This window comes from Limulus polyphemus, unplaced genomic scaffold (assembly GCF_000517525.1).
Source record: "Limulus polyphemus unplaced genomic scaffold, Limulus_polyphemus-2.1.2 Scaffold1284, whole genome shotgun sequence".
In the NCBI taxonomy this organism is placed as follows: domain Eukaryota; kingdom Metazoa; phylum Arthropoda; class Merostomata; order Xiphosura; family Limulidae; genus Limulus; species Limulus polyphemus.
This window is the reverse complement of record NW_013666894.1, coordinates 105476-116275: the sequence shown is the minus strand read 5'-3', so window position 1 is coordinate 116275 and position 10800 is coordinate 105476. Positions and strand designations below refer to the sequence as shown.

The following is a 10800-nucleotide window of genomic DNA, read 5'->3' as shown; positions in this document are numbered from 1 at the left end:
CGTATATATATATATATATATATATATACACACACACCTTCGGTGTATAGGACGCAAGCAGATTTTGATATCAAGTTTTGGGGTAAAAAGAGTGCATCTTATACACCGAAAAATACGGTAGTTCTGATATATCATTGTACATGGTGGACTCATAACATCAACTAAGTATGTGAAAATGTAAAAAAAATTTATGTTGCACCTCAAAAAAATTCTAAAAGTCTAATTTTCACATTTTTATTTTTTCATTTGATATTTGTGATGGCCATATCTCAATTATTTATATTAACAAAAATAAAGAGCTTTCTGATTTCAGACAAGTACCTGATGATGAACTCAGATCAAGTCCAAAAGTTCTTCACTGTTGCAAATATGATTCACAAATGCATTGATAAAAGAACTCTCAAAGTGTGAACAATTCTACAGAAACACAAGGAAATGTAAAGACCACTTTGTCTAAAGTATTTAGTATGGTCACGACAGCCGATCCACAATCAAATTCAAAACTTCCAGAACGTTGGAAGGCCAACAATCATATGTTGGTTTTATGAGTGAAAGTGGAGCTCTAGAACAAGAAATAGAGGCCCCAATAGTGAGTATCTCCATGTCAGTTGATATAGAAACAACAGTGTTGTTGTTGAAATACATCAAAATAGGATATCCAGACAGTTGTAACAAAAGATGGTGACAGGTCCATTGAGTTGCCCAAATCACAAGGACATTGATGTGGAAAGATCACTTTGCAGGAAACCAAACACCTAAAGAACGAAAGCATTCAGAACTGCATCCGATCTTGCTAGAGAGGTGTCTGTGAACAAGTGGAAATCTAGGCAAGATGGAGGAATACAGGTGCTCAGAGTCTTTGGAAACATTTGAGAAACCACAACAGCAAGAAGAGATGGAGGTAGAGAAATGAAAGAAGACAATGGATTCCACTGATCTGCCAGAATCCACTAGAAGTGACATAAAAAAAGAAAGAACCTCATACAGAAAAATAAAAGGAGACATGAGAGCCTTGAAAACCAGAAGATCCATATCTCGGGACATAGTGGAGAACAGACAGCTGTGATCTCTGAATGAGAAAACCTGTGGGATCCAAGCATCTCCTGCAAAGTGAGCCCAAACATGAACAAAGTGTAAAAGTCCTTCCACAGGACCAAAACTGAAGAGTTGTTCCAGAAACAACTGATAACAGAGCTCCAAGATGGCTGGCCTTTTAAGAGAAAGAAGGTATCTCAATAAAGCAAATCCCAGAACCCAAGGGAATGAACTGAACAATAGGTGAAGAAGAAGAAAACACAGTAGTGTGAAGAACAAGTTAGTACAACCTTACCCCAATAAAGCTCGTGGGTTAACAATGCAGAGTCTAGGAAGAAAATAATAAATGGGATAGCAAGCTAAGAAGGTGAGTAAGCAAAAGATGAAGAAGAGTAAGCATACTAAGGGTAAAAGAATCAAATTATGAGAAAAAAATTCCCAAGCTGGGAGAAGAGATTTGAGGGACAGGCAGAAAAGAGGAAGAAGTCCAACAATAGACTACAGAAAAGGAATCTTAAGTTCAGAGAGGATGTGGCAACTTTAGAGTCAACATGAAGCACAGACTGAAAGAATCTGCAAATATGCAAGAAACAGGTGAGGGAGGTAGAAAGGAAAAACATCTTAAGAGTTGAGGTGCATGTAAGAAGCTCATCTGAGAATCATCAGAAAAGAACACCTCATGTACCAGAGCTTTCAGAGAAGCAATGGACAAAGGTAGGTGTTACCTGATCCTAGTCAGGGATAGAAGAACCAGAAGCAAAGGCAAGACATGGGAAAAGTTGGTCAAAGACAAGGCAGGATCAGTAGAAGGTACAGAATTAGGAGGCCTTGAGTTCTAGGTCCAAGATAAACCAACCACATGATGTAAAATGGTGATAACAATGCTCATTATCTAAGTAATTCCAATCACCACTGAAAAAAAATAAGACAATTCCTACCAAGGAAAGGTCTGGAACTCAGGAGTTACATAAATGTGGATATGAGAAGTTATATGCAAAAAAGGTTCATGAAAGTGAGTTCATGGTGGTTTTGTTTATATTTGTAAGTAGGTGTGGCACATCCATGGTAATTCAGCCTTGGTAATTTTGTATTAAATCCAAAACCAAATCAATGAGTTAATAATGGCTGAGAATAGTCCTGTCAAAGAAATCATATCATAGTTTCAGGAATCTGTGTTCTAAAATCTCACAATTTCAATAACAAAAAATATCAAATTAATGTAAGAAAACATAATAACTCATAGTACAAATTAACTAAAAGTTTAATTAATAAGCACAGAAAAAGCCATAATTTATGATAAAAAAATAACATCCAATTCCTACTCTAGTTCTGAGAAAAAATGAGCCTTTGGTATGTTCAAGGAAAGTACTGGTGGAAGGCTGTAACCTACTGCTAATTGTATCATAGAATGGTACAGTAAATGTTATGTGTAGAGGTGGGAGCTTCATTCAGACTTGGCACACGCAAAGAAACCTTTTTGCCAGTGGTGTAAGGTAATAGATCTCAGTTCTGTAGAGGTAAGTAGCACTTTTAAAAGATAAAATTCTTATGAGATAGTACAAACATGGCTGTGTTGCTATTAAAAAAAGAAAATTAATGACATAGTTACCAGATTCATATACATAAAAGACATCTTAAATTTTTTATAATACAATTTTCTGAATTCAAGTATGTTTTCGAGTCTTACTAACCCAAAGGTTTTCAGCATGTAGTTTTGCAGAAAGCCTTGCATGAAGTATGCATGCAGAATCCTCATCCAAAGGTATGATAGGAGTTTTACATTCCCCTTTCTCTCCCCCACAAGGCTTATATAATACCTGTTGGGGATCCACAATTATATCTTGTAATAATTGAGGAAGAACTAGAAAACGAAAATTTCATGCACAGCCACTAGAACTATAGCTGAGATTTATACTGAACTAGATCAGAACATTTATAAAATAGTTGTTCTAAAATACTAAATAATATGTACTTAATATTTCACTACATTGTGACTTAACAACTATGGAAAACACTATTATATAAACAATATTATTAAAATCAAGTGATTACTATTTTTATTGTAGTTATGACCACCATTTGGACCTGTTTCTGTAGCTTTATCTTAGTACAACACTACAGACATGTATGACAAGCATAGTACTACTCCCTTTCATATAAAATTTTGATAGAAATGAATGCAAACTTTCACCAAAGTAATAACAGTGGCTTCTAAATAAAACTGTGTTCAATATAAAATGTCAATGAGCTTAAAAGTAGTTAACTTGAACATGGAGTACTTATTCACATATACATAACTCAAATAAACATAATATCATAACATTCTTTTTAATTTACAGCTTGCATTATGTCTAAAAAAGCAAAGCATTTATTCTTTTTGCATGGAGATTTTTGATAAAGTTTGATAACTTTAAATCTAGTACACTCTATATTAATTTATATTTATTTCAATAAATCTCTGAGGAAACCTAATATATTGTCCTCTATCAGAACTTACACTAACTTAATTAAACCTAAGAGGAAACCTAATCCATTGTCCTTTATACAAACTTGTGTTTACTGCAATAAACATTTTGAAGAAACTTACTACACTGTCTTTCATCAGAATTTACAATGACTTAAATAAACATCAGAAAAAACCTAACACAATGCCCTGTATTAGAACTTATATTTACTTCAACAACCCCTCAGAAGAAACATAATCTAGTGTCCTATATTACCACTTTTATATACTCAATTTACCATGAAATTAAAGCTAATCTGATATAACACAACTTATATCAGTTTTAAAAGACTCAGAATAAACTTTACATGTACTTGGTGGAGTTTACACACTTACTTCCACAGACACTCAGATATAAGCCTAATCCATTGTCTTTTAACAGAGCTTATATTCACTCCAATGGAACTTCAGCATGAACCTAATTGACTTGAACAAACCCTCAAAGTAAACTTGTTCTGGTGTTATATATTGGAACTGATATGAGTATCAAACTTACATGGTATTTTATAATCATACTGTCTCCGCTGCTCCAGAAAAAAAAAAAAAAGAAGATTAAAATATTCTACACAAACAATGTCAAGCTAAACTCTATATATTGTTTCTCTTCTAAAACAAGACACAATCTTGAATAATTTTTTATAACTTTAGGTTTGATGGATACAATTCTGTTAAAATGAAACCCTCTTTAACAATAGTGATAAAAAAAAAGGATACGAGTAAGACAAAATTTGCTTGAAGGTAAAGCTGACTTAGTGCACCTCTGATCACCAGAGTTGTGAATACATTGAGGTACAACAGGAGCAGCATACTTGGTTCCATCCGCTATCTCCTTCCTCCTCTCTTTTGCTTGGTGTTTCAGAAGAGCTTCTCTACCGTACTGTCTGTGATACCTGTGAAGTGCCTTTAGCTTCTGATAGGTTTTCATCTCGGTTGGTGTTGGATGTGAACTACTGCTAATGCTTCCTGTCATATAACAGGGAACATATGCTATTTATTAAATTGAAATTGTTATGCATATGTACTTCAACAAGAAGACTTAACTTGCAATGCTAAATGAAGGTCTGTAACTGCACGTAAATTCAGTTACAAGTTAAATATGTAATTCAAGTGAACTACTGCTAATACTTTCTACAACACATGCTTTTTTTAAAGAATTTTATTCTCTGTATTCCCAAAATTCATTACTTAAACTTTACTTCCTACAAATTTGTTACTACAATCAGAGGTTAATTTTTAAGAAGCATTAGCATGATAATGCTTTTTTGCATTTCTTAATAATAGTGGTCCTTAAAATTCCAAGAATGGATTAAAAAAAAAAGAATCAAAAATCCCTTAATCAGTACAGTAAATACGATGATTTCATTCACTTTGATCACGTAGTACACTTAATTTCAAGATGATGTGCATGTGAATCCTATTTTTACATTACATCTTTAGTTACTTTTAATTTGAAAACAATAATTAAAGTATACATATGAAAAAAAAAAGTACTTTCCTAGGTCTTCTTATTTGTTGCTGTTGAGAACACTTATCCATACTTTTTTATACTATTGGTAGTACTACAGTAAATAATTTTTTATTTGATTAAACAATGCAACTATGCGACAATAGGCAAAACAAGTTAATCTAAGTTAGTCGAAGGTGAACAAACTTGTACTGAAAGCTACACTAACAATTCTCTGTACAGAAAATAATGTCATTTAATAGATGAAAACATTGGCTATCTTTTGGTTACAAATAACATAGTATTGAACATCAATTTCTGAAAAAGAGGATATAACAAGTGGGCATGGGAAGAGGGGACTGATTTTGTATTTTATTACACTGCAACCAAATAAGATTGAAGGCTACAAAAATTTATGCTTTGCCTGAGTCATGACAAAATTATAAAGAAACATTTACATTAAATTTGTTAGTTTTTGGAGGGGTGGTAAATAAATTAGAGAAGAGGTGATATTTAGAGAAAAAATGTCAGTTTCACACTAGGGGAAACTCAAGATTTTTTTTCAACTTTCTGGACATGGGCTCAGTCAATTTGACCAATCATGCAAACTCTTTGTACTTGTTTAAAGTTTTTATAGATTTATTACTTCTATCTTTCAATATAGTGTGTATATCTTCACAAAATTTGGCAGTCTTTCAGTTAATATTATAAGTCTTTCACATACAAAAAATAATATTTTTAGTGAAGTACTTTTAATAAACTAAAATTAATATTTGTCCATGAATATATTGAGTATTTGTTTTGAATAGTCCGTGTGCAAAGTGATTTTCATGTTAAGATTAAATATACTTTTCTTCATCTCAAAAATCTGAAATTTCATTTTTGTAATCTCTAAAAACCTCCTAAATACATTTCAAGTGTTTGTTTTCAGTAAAATTTATATTTTATCTGATATTTTCTGAATCCTAACTTTATACAAGGTTGGTCAATTTGACTGACCTTGTAACCCCCTCTAAAAAAAATCCAAATTATATTATTTTTTTCTTTCTAGAATGACTTCAAATGTAGCATGAAACTACATTTGTTTATCCTAAATAGCTTTAAACTCATAACAGTATACAGCTATTTATAATTAAATTTTATTGCCCTTTGAACTGTGTCTAACTACTATCCATGCCATTATAAGTTATAAATCACTAGGGGAACACGCAGCTTATGTTATGCTATCAAATTACATTACCCACAAGTTACTACGAGCTGCTCACATGCATGCCTCGTGAAACATTTTTATCATATTATCATTATTTATTTTACCTAATCTAACCTCAACTAACCTAAAAGGATCCTTATTTTTACATTTTAGTTACTTTTATAATTATAAATAAAGAATAAACATGAGAAACAAGAAATAAAGTATTTACCCAATCTTCTCTTTTCTTGCAGTCAACTGTCAGTGACAGTTAACCCTACTTTTTTTATACTAATGGTAGGAATGCACAAAATAATTTTTATTTAATTGAATAATGCACCAAAGAACATAGAATAATAACATGCAAAAAGTAGACAATTTCCCCTAACTCTCTAAATGTTTCTGGCTTTCTAACTATGCAACAAGAACCGTTATGAGTAAGTCATCCAAGCTAGTCGTTAACCTCTCCACGGGAATGAATTGTGAGTTATGGAAGAATGGGAAGTTATTTTGGATGTCAGCTGCAAAATAACACCAAATTCAGCTTAACGTTTATGTATGGATATCATTATTACAAAACGATTTGTTAAAGGTCTTGTAAATGATTTTTTAAAAATTAGGTTTGCAGCACAAAATAAACAGTTCCTGAACAGTCACAATATAAATCCGTGTTAGAATTTCGTTTTTTTAGCTCCTTTTGTTTTTTGTTCTGAGTAAAGAAATTTCCTCTACTTGGTAATTTAGGGACAGAAATTTATAGCTGTCCTATTTATTAAAATGAAAGACTGTACAATGGGGAATAAAATAATACTATTGATATCTGTAGATTTCTACTAGTATCTCAAGTGACCCAACAATCAGTCTTACAAATTCTAAAAAGAGGTTTTACATAGTCACACATATATATAAAACAAAAAGTGATTATTTAAAAGCCATGTGTATGGTGTATAGCCATTTTCATATATATATCTGTCATAATGTTAACAAACTGAAATCCACTAAGTAACAAACTTACATATGTAATTAGATGTTATACTTAAGATGTTTCCTGTTTGTAATTAGAACTTAAACTTACCACCCACACCTTTAAGTAGTATTAAAGATTTTTTAATGCATGACACTAAAGTGTGATGAGCCCTAATTGACAATACTACCATTAGATATTTAACTTTCACTTCAAGCATAGAGTTAGTGATACATCAACCTACCTATCTTTTAATTTTTGGGCAATTTGGACCCCTACAACAAATTTCTCAGAATGTATATAAAGAAGATAACTCTATCTTGAGTGCCAGAAGTGCTAAGCCTTGACAGTTAATATTGGTGCCTACTTTGAATTCATGACTGCATTTCTTGCCATAGTTATTGTTAGCTAATTTCCCAAACTAAAATGACTATACCAGTTTACAAGGTATCACACAAAAGAAAGGGCTCAAAATGTACAGATTTTCTACATAAAGCAAAGACTGCCATAATGGGCTGGCAAATGTTAGTCATTCATTTACTACATGACAAAGGTATGGCTATAAAATTAATCATGTGCTACTTCCATAAAACTTCAAATATTTTAGTTTTTATTTAAAGTTCACAGAAAGTGGGGACATAACAAGAAAATGTCTTTAATTTGGTCAGCCTTTTATCTTTATTAATTTCAACTTCAAGAAGTACCTGGGCAACTTAGAAACAGGAGTGAGGAAGGCAACTGGAAAGAGGTTTGAATAACTGTCTGAGCACATATAAAATCTTTATTACTGAAGAATAAGTTGTAAGTTTTGTTCAAAAGTTACCTGTATATATATATACTACATATGTATAAGTAGCTTTTACTTTGCAAAATTCAAATTTAATAGAAAATATTACAAAATAAAAAGGAAATGTAGCACTGCATGAATAATTGTTGTAGACACTTTTAAATACTTTTATTTATCTTAGTTATTTTTACTTGCTTTTAACAATGACAATGATTACAAATTTCAATTTTTAACTGTAAAAAAAACAATATGCAACTACAAATGGCTAACAATGTACATTTAACATTAATGATCACAGAAAAAATTCAAAACAGATTCATGTTTTTTTTTTAATTTTCATTGATAAAAGCCACCTGAATTGAGTATTTCTTTTTAAAGGACTTGTGAATCTTTTTTGCAGAAATGTAATGTCTTGGTATATTATAATATGCTGTCAGAAATTATTTTCTAAATTGTGAAAACCATCAACATTTTGCCATGCTTCAAATAAGCATATTTTCAGGAAACACTTGGGCTAGTTTTAGGGGTTCATCATGGGAGTCAAATACATAAGCCAGCAGTCACAACAGCCATTCATTTTAGAGGGGGGAGAAGTAGTGATCATATCAAGAATTTAGTGGCAAAATGATATATTGAGTGGCTTATGGGTGCAGTAACAGAAACAAGAGTTAAGGGATTAGTTTCTTTTATTTTCCATCAAATCCTTTAAGAAGAGAGATGTGGACACAAAACTAAATGGGCTAAAGTCACTCCAACCAAATACAGCAGGGTATGTTCAGACCACTTGAATATGACTGCTATAAAAAACATATGGACAATCTGGCTAGAATTAGTTACCAAGAATAATACAATAAATTAAAACCAGATTTCATAGCAACAATATTTTGTAGTAGGGGTATATGAAAATATAAAGACACAAGAACAAATGGAGATTAAAACAAAAAAAACATCAGTGTGGTCAGCAATGACAGTTTGCCGATGGAGTACCAGACCTCAGAGAAAAAGAAAACATTGAGAGTCCTTGATTTTTTGTCTTTATTAACAAAAGTATAATTATATCTGTTAAATAAAAACATAAAAAAAATTTGGTGAAATGCTTGGTGAATTTGAATGATTTTGTACCACCATGTAACCATGAAATTATATACAAGTCTGAATGTACTAAGTGTATCTTCATAAAATTTGGCAAGCTCTTAGTAAAATTTACAAATATGTTGTACAATAAAAATTATATTTTAATGTAGCATTTTTACTAAAGATTGTTCTGTGAGTTTATGAAGCTGTTACTAAGTCAGTCTGAATGAAAGGTGATTTTTCATCTTACAGATGTCATCTACTATTTGCATAAATTCTTGAACCTCTTAAATGAATATCAATTTTTTTTTGGTAAAATTTTATCTCTTATTTTCTCTACCCTAACTCTAACTCTAGGGAAATCGTCAATTTACACAGTAAATGACAAAACAGAAAAATATCAAATTCAAAAATACCTTTTTTTTTCCCTTCACTGACTGCAGATTGTAATAAACAAGTACTAATATTTATCCTAACAGCTGCAGACATCTTAACCTTTACACAACTGCTTTTATTTAATTTTACTGTTTTTTGAACCATGTCTAACTAGTGTAACAAAGAAAGAAATCACCCAGGTGGGAGTTTAATGTAAACAATCAGGTACATCACATAATGGTAGCCCTCATGTTCTTTGGAAAGAAATCATGAGAATTATTTTTTTAATTCTTTTCATGCAAGTTCTGTCTCATGTAACAAGTTTCTAATTTTTACATTTTAGTTACCTTTGTTAAAATTATATATAAAAACCAGAAATTAAGCACTTACTTTTAGCCTTGAGAGTTTTTACACTTGGGTAAATGATTTTAAAGTAAGCATATTTTTTCTCACTATGCTGGTTGTCCAAAAATAACTTAGTTTTCAAATATGCATTTTAGAAAAGATACAATATATCAAGTGAGCCAAACGTGAACAAAGTGTAAGAGCCAACCTTCCACAGAACCAAAACTGATGTTTTTCCAGAAACAACTGATCACAGAGCTCCAAGATGGCTGGCCTTTTAAGAGAGAGAAAACCAGGATAAAGAACTCCCCACAGGTATGCATAAAGTTCTCCTAGATAAGATAGTGATTATAACTCTAGAAAAGAAGGTATCTCAATAAAGCAAATCCTGAAACCCAAGGGAATGAACTGGACAATAGGTGAAGAAGAAAACACAGAATAGAATATACCAAACAACTATAATTTATCTGATTTTCTAATTAACCCATAAATAGGTTTAAAAAAAAAACATTACTACTCACAGCAATGTCATCAGTCTACATTTATCAAATACTTCTTGTGAACTATTTGCATTAATCATTAGAACAAAATAGAAAATTGTCTGAATTTTGTAGTTAAAATATGATATTTCTATTGATTATAACAATGTCAAATAGCAATGTCAGAGAGAACTATAGATATTTCTTAAAGACAGAGAATGTGAAATGGGCATGTTGTGGGTTGGACAAATTTAGTGATATTTTAGTAATACAAAAAAGGTTGAAACTTGATATTCTAGTTGTCAATACATATATTTCCTTTTGAAATTAAGAAATTAAAAATGAAATAATATAAAATTAGAATTATAAACTATGTTTGATTTCAAGTTCATTAACATACATTGAAGATAAAGTAGTTTAACTGAACTTTGAATGTAACTCTGTAAATAGGTTATGACAGTCACTTTGACCCTCCCATGCACATAGGGTTAATTACCGTATTTTTCGGTGAATAAGACACACTTTTTTAGCCCAAATTTTGATGACAAAATCTGCTTGCGCCCTATACACCAAAGGTATGAATAATATATATGTGTACACAAGCC

The 10800-nt window shown here is 31.4% G+C and overlaps 1 protein-coding gene across 1 annotated transcript in view; it reads right to left on the bottom strand.

The window, feature by feature from the left end:
- The window catches only part of LOC106462930 (KAT8 regulatory NSL complex subunit 2-like), a gene marked incomplete at its 5' end in the record, with an annotated part of 33121 nt that overhangs the window by 8127 nt on the left and 14194 nt on the right, over window positions 1-10800 (bottom strand). Inside the window, 2 exons of the mRNA XM_013922897.2 lie at window positions 2727-2875; window positions 4253-4501. Of these exons, the coding sequence (XP_013778351.2) occupies window positions 2727-2875; window positions 4253-4501 (398 nt within the window). The remainder of the gene's footprint in view (window positions 1-2726; window positions 2876-4252; window positions 4502-10800) is intronic.